This window comes from Pollachius pollachius, assembly GCF_949987615.1.
Source record: "Pollachius pollachius genome assembly, chromosome: 15".
NCBI classification, from domain to species: Eukaryota; Metazoa; Chordata; class Actinopteri; order Gadiformes; family Gadidae; genus Pollachius; species Pollachius pollachius.
In genome coordinates this window covers 8257557-8277124 of record NC_136948.1, presented here as the reverse complement: position 1 = coordinate 8277124, position 19568 = coordinate 8257557, and the positions used below count along the sequence as shown (strand labels likewise).

Here is a 19568-nt window from a genome sequence, read left to right as displayed (position 1 = left end):
GCACACACACACACACACACACACACTTGCGGGCACACACACACACACACACACATGCACGCACAAACACGCCTACCCCTCCATGTGATTCATAGACAGAGTGATCAACAGTGGAGCGCTGTCAGTTGTGCTGTCTGAGGTGGAGACAGACACACGGAGGTTGTTGACTGATGGCCGGCTGCTCTAAATAAGGTCTCGGGCGAAGACTAATTAAGGGAATTTCAAGTCTTTAAACAAAAGAGCCCCTTGATGCTCCAGGTACAAACAGTTTGGACCCTTCATCCCAGTGGAGATGACTTAATCCCTGATGTGTTCCTCATCCAGCAGCGAGATCTTAACCTCCACCTCTTCTCCTGCGCAAGGTTCGCTCTGGCGTGCTTATTTTTAAACATGGCTGCACTGCAGCTCCGACAATTTGCCTCCAAGTTGAAACCAGTTTGCATGCAATTGTTTTGTTTGTTTTCTTTCTTTTCCGCAAACATCTCGTGAAAATGCAGTCCGTTTGGTCCCGAGTCGTAAAGCCTCGTAAACAAACCACACTGTATACTATAGCACGTCCATCAAGCCAATGGCTGAGCCCCAGAAAAAGAAGCGAAAGAAAATGCGTTCCCTCGAACTCAACAACTGGACATTCATTGTACAGCAACCATAAACAAATATGGTTTACTTTTTTCTTTGGGTAGGAGTTTTGCAGAGTTGTTTTTATTTTCTGATTCTTCTTAACCAAAGTGCAATGATCATTTATAATAAAGGAGGGCTATAATGAAACATATATAGACTTTATAGAAGTGTGTGACTTTTGAGCCCAATTTATATTAATTTTCTTTCCGTTTGAGACCCAGGATATAGCTACAAGATCCAGATTCTAGCTTTAAGACCCAGTTTCTAGCTTTAAGACACAGGTTCTTGCTTCAAGGCCTAGGGACTAGCTTTTAAACCCAGGTTCTAGCTTTGAGACCCGTACTATAGCTTTGAGACGCTAACTATAGCTTTGAGACCCAAACTATAGCTTTGAGACCCAGTTTCTAGCTTTAAGACCCAGGTTCTAGATTTTAGACCCAGGCTATTGCTTTAAGACCCAGGTTCTAGCTTCAAGGCCCAGGTACTAGCTTTTAAACCCAGGATATATATCTTTTAGGCACAGGCGGCTAGATACTCAGACCCAAGCTTTGAGGCACTCAAACCTAGACCCAGCCTCCTAGACTCTAACACTGGCAGGCCTGGTGTCTCAGACTGACACATGGTCCTGTCTCTGTGGCTTGCTAGCCCAGGAAGAGGTTGCTCTATTCCAGGCATGCATATTTCATTAGTCTCTGTGTGCCCCACTGACACATAGAGGCTTTCATTTCCTCATTAAGCTACAGTGGAGAGGAAGCCACTTCTTTTATTTTCTTTCTCGCTTCACAAGAAATCAGCCTCATAACAGTTTTCCTTGCTGTTAAACACGCTCCCGTCGAAGGGGTTGTGTGTGAAATATAGTATTTATGAAGGGAAATTGTGTATCAGTCTGAAAAAAAAGTTGTATTCCCGCTCTACTGGCGGGCCGGAAGTGATGGCGCTCCCTAGATTTAAACATATTTATTTGAATGTTCGATAAGGAGTCGGTTACACTATAAAGTATCAACTCGAAGTATGAATGTTCGATAATGTTGGTGGGGGAATAGGACACAATAAAATGCCAGTGGTCTAATCCCTTCTCTCCCCTTCTCCCCTTCAGGGAGTCCTTCGTTTGTGGAGGCAGATGCCCAGGAGGATGGACTGCAGGTGAGTGCCTGTTTGCATGGCCCCCCCCCCCCTGTGTGTGTGTGTGTGTGTGTGTGTGTGTGTGTGTGTGTGTGTGTGTGTGTGTGTGTGTGTGTGTGTGTGTGTGTGTGTGTGTGTGTGTGTGTGTGTCGCTGATGCTGCTGACCGACTTGCCACTTGCCGCTTTAATCACTTAAAAAACCCTTTCAAGTTCTCTTGTGTTCTGGGTATGTGTCATCAATGAAACATTTTCAAACCTAAACATTTATCAACATAAAAAGAAGCTTCTGGTAGAAGCCTGCCCCCCCTCGAAATTCCTCAGAGGGTAAAAGTTTCCGGAACCGACTGTTGAAATCACAATTGCAGTTAAAGTTTCCCCTACTGTTGGTACATGTAAGGGAGTGTTGGGTCTGCCTTTAGGGAACACAGTGGCCCTTCTGCTAGCGTGTGAACTGGTGACCGCTACTGCTCGACAGGTAACAGCGAGCCTAACTAACCGCCGGCTTGGTCTGTAGCACACATCCTCACAAACCCACGTCAAGGAGAACAGAGATGAGGGGAGGGCTGGTTCCTGTCGCGCAAAGGCCTTTTTTAGACACACACACACACACACACACACACACACGCATACACACACCACACACACACACACACACACACACACACACACACACAGAGACATACACAGAGAAAGATACACACACATACACAGAGAGAGACACACACACACACAGAGACACACACACACAGAGACACACACACAAACACACACACACAGACACACATACAGAGACACACACACACCACCTCTCTCTCCCTCCCAATTCCTAGGACTGAAGGATGGTCACTTTTTGGCCCCTTCCCCATATCGGACTGGAGCGAGCAGAGGGTGGGGGCCTTGTTCCTGTTCTGGCGGTTCCTCTTTAAGACAGCCGCCTGAACATACAGGAGATCTAAGGGCAGCACTGTTGCTAGGCAGCGAAGTAGGTGTGTGTGTGTGTGTGGTGGTGGGTGTGGAGGGGGGTGACTGCAAACTGCAGAGGGAGGAATTGAATGGAGGTGGGGGTCGTGGAGGAAGTGGTGTGGGGGGTTCAGTGAGTGAGCCACCACCACCATGGTCGCCATGGAGATTTGGCATCGAAATGTTGCGGTCGGAGACCTGGGCTTCGGCGAAAGGAGAAGTGAATCAGAGGCGAGCCTTCTCAGACACGCCGCGCCGCGGTAGAGCCGGAGACGGAGAGCGCTCGCTCCCTGCTCCCCCCCTAAATTAAATGCCATCACATAAGGTTTGACGCTAGCCCCCCCCCCCCCCCCCTCTGTTCTCCTTGAACTACAACCAGCGCCGCACTGTCCTTCCTTCATAAGACCTTTCATTCACGATGGCCGTTTCCTTCTATTCAGAATCTCTCTCGCTCTCGCTCGCTCTCTCGATCTCTCTCTCGTTCTCCCTCGCTTTTGCTCTCTCGCTCTCTCTCTGGGAGCTGCGAGGCTGGAACATCGTAGAGGTGGCTGGTTTGGCTTTATGTAACATCTTGCTGCAGGACCTGAAGGCATGCGTGCGGCTCTGCTCCATGGAATCGCAATCGATTTCAATAGTCTTCTGTTTTTCGTCTGTTTTGTTTGTGTGGTTTAAAGTTGACTACTTCTATCGGGCATTTTATTTTGTCCTTGTTACTAAGGGGTGTCAATGAGTTCTTTTTGGGGTCAATGTATCTGTAGACTACTTGTTGTAAATGTCCACGATGGGTTATCTGAGCCCAAAACCAATCTTTAGGTGACTTTAGAGAAGTGCAAAGGCTCTGTGACTCACGTCGCCAAATTCTATATCAATCAAACGATCGATTAATCACCTCATTGTACAAGCATCAATTCATACCATTGTATCCACATACCAAAGGGCCGACAAAAAGTAGTTGCGCAACACACTGCTTGGCTTTCAGCGTCTACGACCAGAAAACCTGTCTCACAGCCATAGTTCTGTTCTCAGTTCAAAGAGGAAACGCTTCTCACAAAGCCACGGGAACTCATTCACCATTAAGTAAGATCTGGTTCTCTTCTTATGCGTTACACATATGCCCATTGGCTTTCCAAAGATTATCTAATGGACCAAGGAAAACGTTCAGAGGACATGCTTAGAGATATGGTCCCTAGAGCCATTCATACTGGGAGCCTCCTTGCGAAGGTTAGGGCTCTTGTAGCAAAAGCACACATTGGCCCTTAGCACCGCTCGTCCGAGCGAGAGAGGAACCTCAGCAAACACACACACACACTGTTCTTTTGTTCCTGCTTGTTCTGTCTCTCCTGCCTCATCAGATACACACCTAGGCTCAATGGGTTTTCAGTATGTGGGCCTGCTTCCTCCCCTGTCCTGTGCCTCTGTGCCTCTGAGGGCGGAAACAACAGGAAGCCCTGATGTTGGTCCCAAGCCAGACAACAACTCTATCTCCCCCCCCCGTTCCCCTCTCGAAGCCCCCTCTCCCCCTCGCACCCCTCTGCTGGCTACATCTCTGGGGTCAGATCAGCTCCAGATTGGCCCCCACGCATGCCTTTGAATGGTGGGGCTTAGGCAAGTGCTTTAAAAGGAAGCCTAAGTCTGTTTCCCATTTCACCTCCTCCTCTCTCTCTCTCTCTCTCTCTCGCTCTCTCTCACTCTCTTTTTTTTTTTCTTACTTATATTTTTATATATACACACACACAGCTGTCATCTGGCTTTTTAAGTTGTGTGCTGCGTTTCTCCAGCTTGAGCTAGTTTATGACATTCTCTCGGCAGACTCTTTGGCCTGTCTCTCTCTCATTCTTTCTCTCTGTTTCCCTCATTGTCTTTCTATTACTTTTTATCATATTTTGTACGGTATCATTCTCTGTCCCATGCACACACATGATCACAAACTGTTCCATCGTTTCCTGTCCTGTTCTTTTGCCTTCCTTTCCGTCCTGCGTAGCGCCTGATCCGACGTTGTACCCTTTGGTTTGTCGTCATCAGTTGTCCTACACACACTCTTACGTTTAAGAGAGGCGGCAAAGTCAACGCTAAGCACAGACACGTGTGTACGCGTGCGTGCAGAGGCACACACACACATGCCATACCATGTGTGTGTATGTGTGCGTGCAGAGGCTCACACACACACACACATGCCATACCATGTGTTAGCAGTCAGGAAGGATAGAGCAAGTGGAGGAGGAGGAGGAGAGGGAGGTAGAGCCAAGCAGAGAGGGGAAGGGGTCTAGGGAAGGAGGGGAGGATGTCCAGGGAGAGAGGGAGGGAGGGAAGTAGGGTTGGGGGGGGACAGAGGGGAGGGAGGGGGGTCAAAGGAAGCATCTCTTAGCAACCACAGGACAGTAATTACTGTAGCAGCAGCTGGGAGCAAACCAGATCTCTGTTGAGCGTTAAAACCCTGGCGTGGGCTACTTTACACACAGCACTGGAGAACCACTCCTCCACACACAGGAAGGAGGGAGGGAGGGAGAAAGAGATATGGCTTGACCGAGAGAGATGGACAGACTGCGTACATTGTTTGGAGAGCGGGTGGATGTGGTCACGTGGAATACACACATGTGACCACCTAAACATTTTAGTTGGGGAAAATGGTCAAAACGTGCTCTCATTATCTGTGATGGCCCTTGCGGGCCGTGATGGGGTATTTTGAGTGGGAAAGCTGGCAGTTGTGCAGATGGGAGCTTCTTTGCCTGTGCAAGTGAGAAAATATGCTGGCCATGGTTAGAATGTCACCATCCGGCCCTACAAACTACAAACTGTTTATCAACCTCGAGCTCTCCCTCTCTCTCACTTTGTCTCTCTCTCTCCTGTACATGTGACTCATCCAATTCATCACCTTTTTTCCGCTTCTTCAAAGCTCCTTCTAAAGGCTTTCTAAAGGCCTTATTTTATGTCACTGAATCTTTTTATACAATAGCCAATCTTTTGCTTTCGACCGTTTTTTTTTAGCTCGGTGTCTGTGGAGGGATCTCTAGTATTGTCGTCCTTTTGGTTGCTGCCCTTGCAACAGTCATTCACAGCTACAGTTTCCTGGTGGTACAGTTTTAAAGTAAAGCTCCTCTGAGGCTGAGCACCGGGCTATAGTCAGGGCCGCTTCTGTTCCATCAGGGCCCCGTGTCTGTAGCGTCCACACCAGTAAAAAGCACAAGAGTGCTGGTGGGAACACATGCGAGGCAGAGAGGGAACTCTGAGTCCTCAACAGAAGGGCCTTGAGTCATCACTGCACCCTGCAGTCAGGTGGGCTCAGAAACAACAACAAAATACAGACTCCTGAACCCCCCCTGGTGGTGGAAAGCGGAACATGTATCCCGGTAGATACACACAATGGGTCCTGGGTTGAAGCAGCGAGTACTGCACTTAAACCATTGGTCGGTGTGGATAGCCGGTGTTGAGGCTACGTCTGGGCCTCGAGGGAGCGGTGCTACAGGGAACAGATGGAGCAGAGTTGAGAGGACAAAGTTACAATGTGTGTTTTATAAAGGGATTCCCGTAGCGGTCTGTACTGAGGGCTGGACATTGTGTTCAGAGGCATCACTGTATTCTAGTGATGTACGCGATATTTAGGAAGGAAATGTTACAAAAAACATCGCTCTATCTACGATGCAACACCAAGCGCAAACGTCATATGGATATGAAATATGTTGTGTATAAGACTACTATATACGATGCAAAACAAAGCGCGAACATCATACGGATATGAAATGACGTCATATTTGATGCCATCTGTTCTCATCGTCGGTCATTTGAACTATAAAACCTTTTTGCGTTGGATGCATTGTCAATCTTACTGTCACCTGGCTCTAAATGTCCTTCCTCTGTGTCTCTCCCGTCAGGTGGGTGAGGAGCCTCCCTCCATCTGCACCCCAATGAAGGAGCCCTTCTCCCCCATCCACAGCGTGGTCTCCACCGAGCCCTTCAGGGGGTGCTACGTGCGCGCCCAGCCCTTCTCCGAGTTCCCCTCCAGCAACCGCCGCTACCTGCCCCCACAGGTCCATACAGCATACTATACCTTCAGTATTGATTGTAGAATGAGGTGTTCCTTTCATATGGAGTTCGCTCGCTCTGCCAATGAACTCATGGAAAAGTGACTTAAACTTTTTTTAAGATAAGACGCACGTAATTAACCCAAATGGGGGCGTTTAATGGCCCTTGTTAATAAATGGGTCTGTTGAAGCTTTCGCAGCCCGGACACCTTGTGTCTCGCTGCAGATCACAACACTGCTGTTAAACCTCTCCTGACACCCCAGTAGTTTAACCTGCTGCGCCCCCTCCCACCCACAGGGGACCTTCAAGTCCACGCGCCACGTCAGCTTCCACATGGACGAGGAGGAGATCGTCCGCATCAACCCCCGCAAGGACGTGCTGATCCGGGGCTACGAGGACTACCGCCACCCCGTCATGTGGAAGCAGGACGCGGAGCACCGCGACGCAGACTTTCCCGCCGCCTTCCACAAACTGGACAGCAAGAAGTGCGAGTACCTCTTCCCCGAGGGGCCAGCCGGGGACGGACACACCGGGCCCGGCCTGGGCATGGGGACGGGCCTGGGGACGGGCATGGGCCTGGGACTGGGCAAGGACACCTCCATCAAGACCCAGCCGTCCCCCATGCACAAGTCCAAGAAGGGGCGCCGGCGGCGGGAAGACGGCGAGCGCTCCCGCTGCATCTACTGCCGGGAAATGTTCAACCACGAGGACAACTGGCGGGGGCAGTGCCAGGACGCGCCGGACCCCATCAAGCAGTGCATCTACAAAGTCAGCTGCATGCTGTGCGCCGAGAGCATGCTGTACCACTGCATGTCCGACTCGGAGGGCGACTTCTCGGACCCGTGCTCGTGCGACACCTCCGACGAGCAGTTCTGCCTGCGCTGGCTGGCCCTGGTGGCGCTGTCCTTCATCGCGCCGTGCATGTGCTGCTACCTGCCACTGCGCGCCTGCCACCACTGCGGCGAGGCGTGCCACTGCTGCGGCGGGAAGCACAAGGCGGCGGGCTGACCAGCCCCTCCAGCCGAACGCGTCGACCCCGCCCAACCTGGACACCCCCCAAACCAAGCTAAAAAGCTAAAGCTAACACAGGAAGTGCGTCAATGCGGAAATACGTCCTTGTTTTCATGCCCCTCTCCGGGGAGAGGTGACATGTTGATCCCCCCCCCCCCCCCAGCTCAGAGGGCTTTTGGAGATTTCAGTTTGCGTTTGTCGCCGACAACCAGCAACGGAGGACCAACCCTGTGCTTTGCAGGAGCTCTGAGCGTCCAGCTGAGCTCAGGAGCTCACCCTGAGGAGAAGGAGGAGGAGGAGGAGGAGGAGGAGGAGGAGGAGGAGGTGTGGATGGGAGGCATTGAGATTAACAGACTTGGAGATATTACTAAACACGCCTGTACAAATACACGTATAAACACCCACACACACACACACACACACACACACACACACACACACACACACACACACACACACACAACACTCAACACACCTGTACCTATACCTGATACACACACACCTTTACACTCGCAAACAACGCGTACATATACAACAACAACAAAAAAGAACCAGGCCACCAATGTCAGAACTCTACTGCAACGTAACGTATAACTATGAAGGATATTTGTGTCTTTTTGTACAGAGAGCAACACAAAAAAACGAACTAATGACAAAAAAGACAAACAAAACTATTATGCGTACAGAAGAATATTTGCTGTTTTGAGTATGCTAAAAGGGATATGTTCTTGCTTTTTTTTTCAAGATATTGCAGTTTTGGTAACAGTGGCCTTTCCTTTACGGCTCATCCATTTGCTGGCAATGTAATTATTAGACCTGAGAGAGTGCACTAGAAATTGTATTTTCTGCCCATCCCCTCCAACAAAAGGTGATCCTTTCTGGAAACGCTATTGATAAATTAACCGCCATATTAGTGTAATTTAACATGTACGAGATGTTGATGTGGTGGATGTGTTTTACCTTGCTATTCCTTTTCATATATTGTAAAAAAAGATGAGAAAACGAAGAAAAACTGCAACAACAGCCCAAAACATTAACATGTTATTTAAACACAACAAAGTACAGCTCTTTGACATCCACTGGAAACGTGCGACGGATTCCCAGCTTGTCCCGAGTGGTTCGGACCATTTCATTGCATTCCAACACAAAGGGATAAGATTCCATGAATAGAAGGGAAAATGATAAATTACTTTACCATTCTCAATTCCTCTAAAGCAAAGTTGCTTTTTTCCGTTGTCGAACCACCGCTTCACCAATTGAGACCAACACCATCGTGTTTTAATCCCCACTTCAGCAGCTTTCAGTGTTGGCCCAGTTATTCGGCTTTGTAGTGAAACTGGTGTTTAGCTATATTCTTTTTTTCTTTCTGTTTTTGTTCTTACTTGAGTTAAAAGCAAGACATTTTGCTCAACCAGCAAGTTTGTTTAAGTGAACATAAAAGGGTTTTGAGTAATTCTCAGTTGTATGATAAGGCACTTAAATTTGGCTTTCATTTGGACAGAATCCACAGGTTATGAATTAATTTAAATCATCCAATTTATTACCCAAAAACCCACCATTTAAGCTCTGGTCTCCAAGCTTTGGTTACAGCACCCTCTTCCAAATTTAAAAAGTACTGACAAATGTATCCAATGTAAGGATCATTTTTGTTTGATTTTAAAAATCGAAATACAGTATTGTTTGTTCTATCATAGTTTCCTTTATTTTATCAGTTACTCCACAGATAGTCCTTTTTTATGTCACTAAACCCCTAATGAACGACGAATGCCTAGAGAGAGAGCGTGTGTGTGTGTGTGTGTGTGTGTATATGTGTGTGTGTGTTTGAGATGTCTATGTACTGTTAGACTCTTGACTCTGATCAATGGTTGTATTAATGGTATTAGCCACTGGTTTCCAAAAGCCATTTTAGCATTCTCCCCAACTATCTTCCCATTGGGTCTCTGTACTGTTCCCCACGGTCTTTGTGCAGGTAAAAGTGCTCTTGGAAAAGCACATTTGCTAACCAAAGTAACGACCAATTTCAAGTTGCAGATGGAAACGGCACAAGCCTATCTACATCTAGATGAAAATCCGTAGACTAAAAACTGCTCCAAATAATACCCTCGACAACACGTCACATAGCTCCAGGCACAACATTCTGTACATAAATGGAAATCTGGCCACAGCAACTCCTAAATATACTCCTATAAAATATATATATATATATTTTTTGAAAATCTAGCATGATATCTAGTTAAAGAGATTAACAGTCGGGGCTTCCCAGTCTCCAAGAGAGTGGAGCTATGGGCAACGACGTTGACTGTTGTAGCCCAGTTCTACCCCCTGATAGATCCGCTGGCTTTTAATGCTCCCTTTACTTTCTATGCAAACTTTTATCTTTTTTTTTCCTTTTCTTACACGGTCTCAAAAAGCACTGACCTCTCTCTCCAGTCCCAGGGGGTCGGTGGCAGGACAGGACACTTTACAGAGCGCCACCCCTTGGTACCAAACTCTAAACACCTGTAAATACTTAACTCTATATTTAAATACTGACGTAAAGAAAAAAATCCCTGTTTTCAATTATTTTTCTTTTTTTTTCCCTTCCTCCTCTTGGAAATGTGTAAAGATAGAGCTGTATTTATCGTCGCTGTCAGCATATACTGTAGCCTCAATTGACAGCATTATGTACATAGGTCACCTTTTAGTATTATTTCACATTGAAAAGTAGAGGGCGGTTGTGATGGATATGACTACTGAGATTCTAATAGAGTTTCTCCCTAGTATCGTACGATGGAAGATCCTTATAGTTTCTCCCTAGTCTCGTACGATGGAAGGAAGGAAGCATAGCGCTAACATGGTACAGTAGTGGCACTCCACTTATTTCAAAATGTTGATATAAATATCTCTTGTTTCTCTATCTATATATAAATATATAATGCTGCTAGATACAATCACTAATTTTATTTTGTTGAGAGTAAATCAGCTATGAAAGACTGTTAAAACAACACTTAGTTCTCCAACAGCATAACCATCGTGAGGATTGTCTTGTTTGACTGCTCTGAGGTGTGTGTGTGTGTGTGTGTGTGTGTGTGTGTGTGTGTGTGTGTGTGTGTGTGTGTGTGTGTGTGTGTGTGTGTGTGTGTGTGTGTGTGTGTGTGTGTGTGTGTGTGTGTGTGTGTGTGTGTGTGTGTGTGCGCGCGATGCGATTACCTTGCTTGTATGCCCACAGACGTGTTGGGAAGTTGGGTGTGTGGAATGCATGTCATGCAGTTGTGCATGTTAACCAAATGTTTCATTTTTTTCATAACGTCCCATTGCAATTGGATTGCCCTGCGTAATGCAAGCTGAACCAAGGTTTGATGAACCTGACTAAAACTTGCTGGCTGAGGAGCAAAATGTAGGATGTGCATTCATACAACGTCTAGAGTCCTGAAGTAACACTCATTTCTACATTAACCAGCACAGTGCAACTTCCGTCATGTACTGTATTATATATGCAACATGTGTCTGTCCGCTCTATTATATATATATCTATATATCTATAGATATATCTAATGCTATATCTAAATATGTATGTGTGTGCATATATATATATATATGTGTATGTGTATATATATATATATGTATATATATGTGTATGTGTATATATATATATATGTATATATATATGTGTATGTGTATATATATATATATATGTATATATATATGTGTATGTATATATATATATGTATATATATATGTATATATATATATATATATGTATATATATATATATATATGTATATATATGTATATATATATATATATATATATGTATGTGTGTGTATATGTATATATATATATATATATATGTGTGTGTATATGTGTATATATATATATATATATATATATATGCATATACATATATGTGTGTGTGTGCGTGTGTGATTCTTTTTTTTTTCTTTTTTTTACTCCCATAATGTAAGACTTCAGTTTTTAACCACTCTGCTGCTAGTCTTTTATCTTCTTTCAATCTTGCAAATTGTACATATCTTTGGGAATGCATACAAGAGTAGATTCTTGACTTTGTGTAGATTTAAAGTAAAAAAAAAAAAAATGGCTATATAAAACCGTTTTTCTCTTGAGTGTATTGTTTTAAAGGTAACTTTCCTCAGCAGTCGGGTGGTTAAGTTTCAGTTCTCCAACGCTTCGGTGCACTGACGACGTTCGTACGCTCTCCCTCGCTCTCTCCCCCCTTTTCTTTCACACTTACAGCGCTTGATGATGTAACATTTATGTGATTAGTTATAAATAGTGGACAACATTTGTGTTTTTGAGAATTGCAGTATAAATGGTACTCTTAACTATTCTGTAAAACACTGCCTCGTTTTTTTTTGTTTCCTTTTTTTTTCATTTTTTTTGTGTGCATATTTCGTTCTTTATCGCCATCATCTTTCAACAGCCCTCCGCCCCCACCCTACCACCCATCCCCCTGACCCCCACCCTACCATCCCCGACTCCACCCTACCACCCAACACCCCCGAACCCCACCCCAACACCCCCGAACCCCCCTCCCCTACCTGACAACCTCGAAAAAGTGCCTCACGCCCATCCTTTGGTTCTACTGGTTTCTATGTCTTCGGTATTTCTGTCATGGATTAAGAATACCAAGTATACAATGTAAAATGTATAGTCCCAATAACTCTCATGTCATAGTTGTATTTTCTTTATACAGATGTAGCTTGTTACTTTTCATAAATCTATAATGTAAATATGCATACATATGTTTGTAACTGTTTTTATGTTACATCATACACTTGTAATTTGACATATCAAATAACAAATATCATAATAAAATGGTGAGTTTTACTCAGTTTCTGATGTATTTTTGGTTTTGTTTTGCTTCGCCTCACACACACACACACACACACACACAGACACGCATACACACACACGGGTATAATGACTCGGGTCATTCTGGGTGACGTGCCAAGAGGAAAGCTAAACGGAACAAATATGCTTTAGCACGCTTTCCTTGTTTGCGATTGGTGGAATCCTCTTGCTAAATGAGAGCCATATGAGGCCGTTTTTTTAATGCGTCCCTGCCCCTTTACACTTGTGTGACTGTTTATGTGTGTCTGTATTAATCACACGCAACTATTCTCAATACCTGCAGTAATATTGGGCCTCCATACATGACATTTAATGGATGATTCTGTTGGGGGTCATTCTAGTGCAGGTTATCACCAATCGGTGATGCCAAGGAGCAGCAGACTGAGTGTGAACATGAATTTGGAGAATAGAAGAGTGATTCCATTGTTGTTGTTGACCTCTGAATGTGGGGATGATCGAATTGAGCAGATTGGAGAGTCATAGGCATGTCACAGTGATTATCTTGCACGTCTTATGTGGTGTTCGGACAGCAGGGGTGGATGGCGCATCAGCAGTGCTGGTTAGGTTACCCCCGTGGAGATGGCGTCAGAGTGGTTTGCACAGTTAGTGGAGGTCATATGTTTTGCCAACTATGGCTGGCATGATGGTAAATACTTAAACCTAAATGAGATCATTCATGTAAAAGGATGTGTCAAAATTTGGACAAAGATATTGGAGTAACTGAGATTACCACACTGCTTTATCACATTTTATTTAAAAAATAAATGTCACTGGGTAAAATATGAGTGGGGAGGGTAGTCAGATTATCATTTGAACTCAGAGGTTGTTTAAAATGTAGATGGGTCAGTTGTTTAGAGGTTATCGCAAATGCTGTGTCATTTGAAAGAAGTCTCCCCTGGTGTCTTTCGTTTTGTTATCAGCGGCACCGCTAATCTAGGGCTGAGGAGGATGAAGTGGACTCAGGGATGATGATTGTTTGAGGAATGGGTGGGTCCATAATTCATACAAAAAAGCCAAGATGTACATTGAAGTATAAATATGCACATTCACAACCTAGTCTAGAACAGTGAGTTTCAAGGCCGGCTATGAAATGAACATTGATAGTTCTCTTCATTAGTATGTTTTGTTCTTTCAAGTCATTAGCCAATCAAATGTTTTAGATTGGTGAGGGATGGCAAAGGGCCTGCTAGAATGAAATCCTTATCCATCCTCTCCATTAAATCATCTTTCGAACAACTTTGGAGCTCTTCGATGCCGCTATCTGGAGACCCAACTAAAGGTACTGCAAATGTAATCACTTTCTAAGTTTCACTGATAAAACTATTAGGTTGGCAAAACGATTATTATTTTAAAAGGAAAGAAACATGAATATATAAATAAAAAAAAAATGTGGCCGCTATTGGACTATTGGACTATCCCGTATGTTGGCCGAATTTATCAACATACGGGATCCAAACCCAATATAAAGAAGTATTAACATCGTATATTATATTAATGTTATATAATATAACAAATGTACATGATCCTACTTGCATCCTCGGTTTGCAAATAAAGCTGCAATTTTAAAATATGTATGCATCAGCTTTAGGAAATTGAATTTCAGTTTATACTTGTGGACTGCCATTTAGTCTAAAACATAAGGATAATATCATACATAACAGGCCTGGGTCATATCTGCAGCGGAACGTTTGCTCTGGGGTAACGTTCCGCAGGGGCTGATTTGATCGTAACACCGAACCGATAGCATGTTTTCACTGCAGATGTGAATGAATATTCTGTCTGTTTGAATAAGGACTTAAAACGTAAGGAATATATGATATTATACTCCAAGGTCTCAGAACTGCTTCCACGATGGAAGGGGACATTTTGGATTCGTTAGAACAACTTGGGTAAGCAAGCAGACGTTGTACTATAGCTAGTGTGGCTAAAAATATTCGACAAATATCAAGCATACGATGTGGTTTTGTTGAACAAACAATAATTAAATATTAAATACACACCAATGGGCTGTAAAACAGGCAGATTGCACTGATCGTCTCATGTTGACGTATATCGAATCTGGCTATTCAAAATGCAATAAATTGCTTCTTATCCTTCACTGTTATCATTAAGGTACGATGGCCCTCTGCTGGAGGAAAAGTGTCTACTCAGTGGTGTAGAAGGGGGGCTGTCCTCTCCGGAGTTTGTGGACCTCTGCGTGTGGCTGGCATCCAGATTAAAGACGTTATGCAATCTGGAAGAAAGCATTTCTTCCGGACAAGGTAAAGCACTATACTCCCTACTGAATTAATATGGCAATAATAATGGCCAAATCTCTTCTCATGTAGTCATTTTTGTGATTTGTCCCATTTCCCTCCAGGTGACATTGATGGGCTTCAACTGGAGATGAGCAGTTTGCTAAAAGAGCTTCACTGTCCTTACAAGGGGGTTCTCGCAGGGATTCTCAAGGGACAACTGCAAATCAAAAAGCACAACCTGCAGATTCTCTGTGTGTAGTAGGCTACATTTTGCATGCAGTTCAACCTTGCACCAAAAATGCATGTTTGACATGAACTCTTATGCTTGCGTATAGTATAATATATTATAGTATACCTTATCAAATACTGAACTTGATATAATAAGTTTTGTCTTTTCTTTAATGCACAAAGATAATTGTGTGGGGCCAAACGCATACAATTCTGATGATTCTGACCAGGGTGTATTTTTCACAGTGTTCCTCAGCTCTGAGCTCCAAGCAGCCCAGATGGAGAGGAGTAAGATGGGGTCAAAGAAGGAAGGACGAGACGGCACCTTCCTTCAGGACCTCCAGGACATCTGTCAGACCTTAGTGCTGCCTGAGCCTCGCGGACGAGACATAGAAGAGGTTTTCTCTCAAGTAGAGGAACAGGTGCGGCTGAATGTCTCAAAAATGTTATGTTTCATTTAACACATTTGCAACTAGAGTTTGACTTATATGATTTGCTCGGTATTTAGTTTGACTAATATGATTTGCACAGTATTTAGATTTTGTATAGTCTACTTTTTTACTTGTTTATTATACAATGTGCTTATTTTACAGATAAACAAAGTCCTTCAAAAACTTCCCACTGGGAACATGGAAGAGCCGGTGCTGACCAAGACTCTGAGCCAAGACCAATGGGTGAGCAGGCAAATCCATAAAGTAACAATTTTTATTTATTTTGTTATCTTGGCTGGCACCCAGGGTGCACAATCTGAGGCTGTGGAACCCGTTTAGGAGAAGTACCTCCAGTGTTGTTCTTTTGTAGGTGATACTATGAGGTTTTTTGTTCGTCCGACTGATTTCTCTTGTTTGTCAGGAGAAACTTAATAGCATCAACGTAGCACTGACGTCGGAGTACGAGTGCCGGAGGAGAATGTTGATCAAAAGACTGGATGTGACCGTGCAGTCCTTTGGCTGGTCGGACCGAGCTAAGGCAGGTCCAATGTTCTTCCTCTCATTATGCTTATGCTGTTTGTCCTCAACTGATTGTTTTATGTTATGTCTATATCTGTCCATCCCGTCAAAGACAATGTGCTGTCATTGTTGATAGTTGTTAAAGTCTATCCCTCTTTAAATTATATTGAACATAGCTTTGTTGTTTCCATGTATATCTGTATTAATGGCAGGAGGTGATTATTTAACTTCAAAGTACAAGTTATAATATATTACATTATATAAATATTAACTTAAAAGTTATGACATCTATTTTGAGGCTTATATAGATTGTCCTATCATTCAGAGGTGAATGATAGGACAACATCTATACTGAATAGGATATATTGACGTCCCTTTTCTGTCAGCCTTATATGATGCTACATTTTGATACGGACACGTGTATGATTCTAATCTCATATGTGTCTGTGCTGTTCAGGTGAAGGTGGACAGCATGGCCAGGGCGTACCAGCCAAGGAGACACTCCCTGAGGCCCCAGCCCTCTGTGGGGGTTGCGGAGCTGCTGGCGGCCAGGGAAGACATCTGTAACGTGGTGAAGACCAGCAGTGGCTCCAGCAGGGACCATACAGCCTGTGCCGTCAACAAGGTACTCCTGTCGCTCGTATTACAGTCTCTCACAGGCCGGTGGGATAAGGATACTATTGACGCGTTGTCCTGTACTCCCACCTAGGGCTGGGCGATACACCGGTAGTAAAATTTATACCGGTATATTTTTGAAAGAGATATGTAGTTGAGACAATACCGCCATACCGGTATATTATATGTTATTTTGATGTTGCCTTGCGAGCGCTATTTTATAAGGCCGATCGCTGCTCTCTGAGCCTACAAGCCATGTTCAGCTGCTCAATCCCGCCCCTTACATGTACGCAGTGTTCTCCCACCCACGTTACGCATCACAACTGACTTTGAATAAACACATGGTGGTAGAGAGTACGGAACCCGTAAAGGGACATGGGGTAAAAAAAAAAGTTTTTAATGTTTCTCGTGCTCACGAGAAAGTATCGCACGCATATCACTGGCAGTGTGTGTGTGTGTGTGTGTGTGTGTGTGTGTGTGTGTGTGTGTGTGTGTGTGTGTGTGTGTGTGTGTGTGTGTGTGTGTGTGTGACGTCAGCGAGTCAGTGTGCGAGCGGTAGCGTGCGTGTCAGTTTAGTGAAGTAATGAACAAGTCCGGTTGTGTGTAAGAATAAAGTACCCAGCCTGTCAAGAATCGGTGGCCGCTTCATTCCAACAATATTCCGACCTATAAGCAGACACACTGCCAGTCAAAGTGAAGGGTGTTGCCCCCGATAGCATCGTCCCTGGAGGGAACGTCTCGGGTTCCGTATGTTTCAAACAGGCAACACTATTGCTTTTTATTACACGGCTCTTCTCAATGCCGCGGAACGCTCCGTTCACTTGCATGGGCCCTTCACAACTTCCGGCGGTGAATTTATATTTGATAATTCACCGTATAATATAGTATAATTGACCGCTGTCAAGGAAAACAAAGTATTTTTTGCCTCTAATGACGTCTGTGGTATCACTCCGCAAGTAGTCCGGTAACTTGTCAGCACTGGCGTCTTTGGTTTCTAAGCGACGTCAAAACTTTGGCGGACTATTTCTCTGCTGATCAACACTACGAATGCTGGTTACAAATTAATTGTAAAAAGACACACCATGAAGTTATTTTTCGTTTAGGCAAGTAGCCGTGTAATAAGCGGGATAATGTATAGAACGTCGCCGGTCATTATCGAAAATAAGCACCTTCAGGGCGAAGCAAGACAACTCCGCTGCACGTCAGTGTCCTGGTCGCCCTGTCTGGGCTTATTTTCCCGATAATGACCGGCGTTCTATACATTATCCCTTACATATCTGTTGTTAAAGCACAGCTGCGCTTCGTTCAGCAAAAAAAAAAAACTAAACCTAAATAAATTGTTGATGGTGAATACTTGTGGCGTGGAGTTAAAACTACACACTTTACCCGTTTTATTCAAAATATCGTTATAATATCGTATATCGCCGTTCGAACAAAAAATATCGAGATATGAGTTTTGGTCCATATCGCCCAGCCCTACTCCCACCCCCAAATATACATGAACCAATAAGCGAATGATTCCACTCCATTGAAAAATGTTGTGCTAAAGAGTGGAAAAGGATGTTGCAGTTGACCTAAAATACTGTTTCATTCATTTTATTCTTGACTGGCCGTCGAAAACAAAACATCGCCCTTTTCCTGCTTGACCGATCGACTTGTTAACAACTACAACTACGTCCTGCCTCATATAAATATAGAAGTTTGTCCTAAATCATTGCAGTTTTCCAAAGTGGCATGATGTCCCTCTAAAGCAGTACCACTTCCAATGCAGTCCTTGATTGGTTGGTTCTGCTCGGCAGGTCTTGATGGGCAGGGTGCCCGACCGAGGAGGCCGTCCCTCTGAGATAGATGCCCCGCCCCCTGAGATGCCTCCCTGGCAGAAAAGACAGGAGGGTGGAGGTGGCTGGGGGAGAGGAGGTGGAGGAAGAGGTGGTGGTAATTGGAGAGGGAGAGGCGGCGGCGGCAACGGCAACGGTGGTGGTGGTGGTGGTGGTGGTGGTGGTGGTGGTGGTGGTGGTGGAAGAGGAAGTTGGAACCACGGTGGACATGGAGGGAAGAGAGGGAGATACTAGCACTAATTGTATTATTTTGTTGCAGTTTTGTCAATGTGTACAGTGTTATAAACTTACCTATTTTTTAGAGACAGAAAAAAAATATTTGTCAAGTTTGTTGAAAAATAGAACCAATCATGTTTGCAGAATTTGATGCCATTTAGCTTAAATGCAGAAGGCCTCATTGAACTCCTATTTCTTACTGGTAATGAATTTCATGCCTGTGGCTTTTGTGTTCTAATTTTCTATATATGAACTTTGAAGTGTTGACTAGAACAGTGTTTCCATGAGCCTTTTTGATCCCTGTGCAAAACACAAGATTATGTATTTCTAGTTGCACCCAGTTTTGCAAGGTCAAACTCAAAATACATCGCAACATCCATCATGTTGGGTGTGGAAGCTTAACTTGAGTTTTAAACAGGAATACTTTCAGGAATGTGGGCTGATATTGTTAATCACTTGACAAATCTCTTTGACAAAATGGAATTTTAGTGAGATGTGTGAACAAATTGGTACAATTAAGAAATATATACTGAAAATATCATTCCTTTATTCTGTAATAGGACTAGGAGATATTTAAGTTATTTCTTATACTATGCTGCCTTAGATTACTTGGGTGTAAAGTATGACGAAGCAGTGTTCATTCAGCCAATTGCTCACCATCATGAACAATTTACTGTAGACAGATACCACTGTAATTTTATTAAGTTTGTCTCATTTATTTAATGACGTTTCCTGAACAGTAACCTGTCTTGAACCCACCTCGTTTTGGACCACTAGGGGACACTGCAGGCAAGTGGTGTTCCTTAAAGTACATGACTGAATAAAATGTATATTTGCAAATATTTATTAGCAGAGAATCTCCACTATTTCCTGGGGATTACGATTTTCACATTGTTTA

The 19568-nt window shown here is 44.2% G+C and overlaps 2 protein-coding genes across 2 annotated transcripts in view; both read left to right on the top strand.

Moving 5' to 3' along the window:
- The window catches only part of spred1 (sprouty related EVH1 domain containing 1), a 29646-nt gene extending 21635 nt beyond the window's left edge, over positions 1–8011 (top strand). Inside the window, exons 4-6 of the mRNA XM_079751977.1 lie at positions 1718–1764; positions 6574–6729; positions 7022–8011. Of these exons, the coding sequence (XP_079608103.1) occupies positions 1718–1764; positions 6574–6729; positions 7022–7732 (914 nt within the window). The 3' untranslated portion in view covers positions 7733–8011. The remainder of the gene's footprint in view (positions 1–1717; positions 1765–6573; positions 6730–7021) is intronic.
- A 6355-nt stretch (positions 8012–14366) lies between these two features.
- fam98b (family with sequence similarity 98 member B) lies at positions 14367–19546 on the top strand. The gene is made up of 8 exons (XM_079751763.1): positions 14367–14475; positions 14699–14847; positions 14946–15074; positions 15298–15473; positions 15645–15725; positions 15904–16020; positions 16459–16626; positions 18416–19546. Exons 1-8 carry the CDS (start codon positions 14438–14440, stop codon positions 18686–18688), a joined length of 1131 nt encoding a protein of 376 aa, XP_079607889.1. The 5' UTR covers positions 14367–14437; the 3' UTR covers positions 18689–19546.
- The last annotated feature ends 22 nt before the right edge of the window (positions 19547–19568 follow it).

What these genes read in the sequence shown, in the direction of transcription:
- fam98b (XM_079751763.1), top strand. Translation starts at nt 14,438, where the DNA reads ATGGAAGGGGACATTTTGGATTCGTTAGAACAACTTGG. An exon ending in GATTCGTTAGAACAACTTGG is followed by an intron (nt 14,476 to 14,698) that starts GTAAGCAAGCAG and finishes GTTATCATTAAG; the next exon opens with GTACGATGGCCCTCTGCTGG. An exon ending in TCTCTCAAGTAGAGGAACAG is followed by an intron (nt 15,474 to 15,644) that starts GTGCGGCTGAAT and finishes CTTATTTTACAG; the next exon opens with ATAAACAAAGTCCTTCAAAA.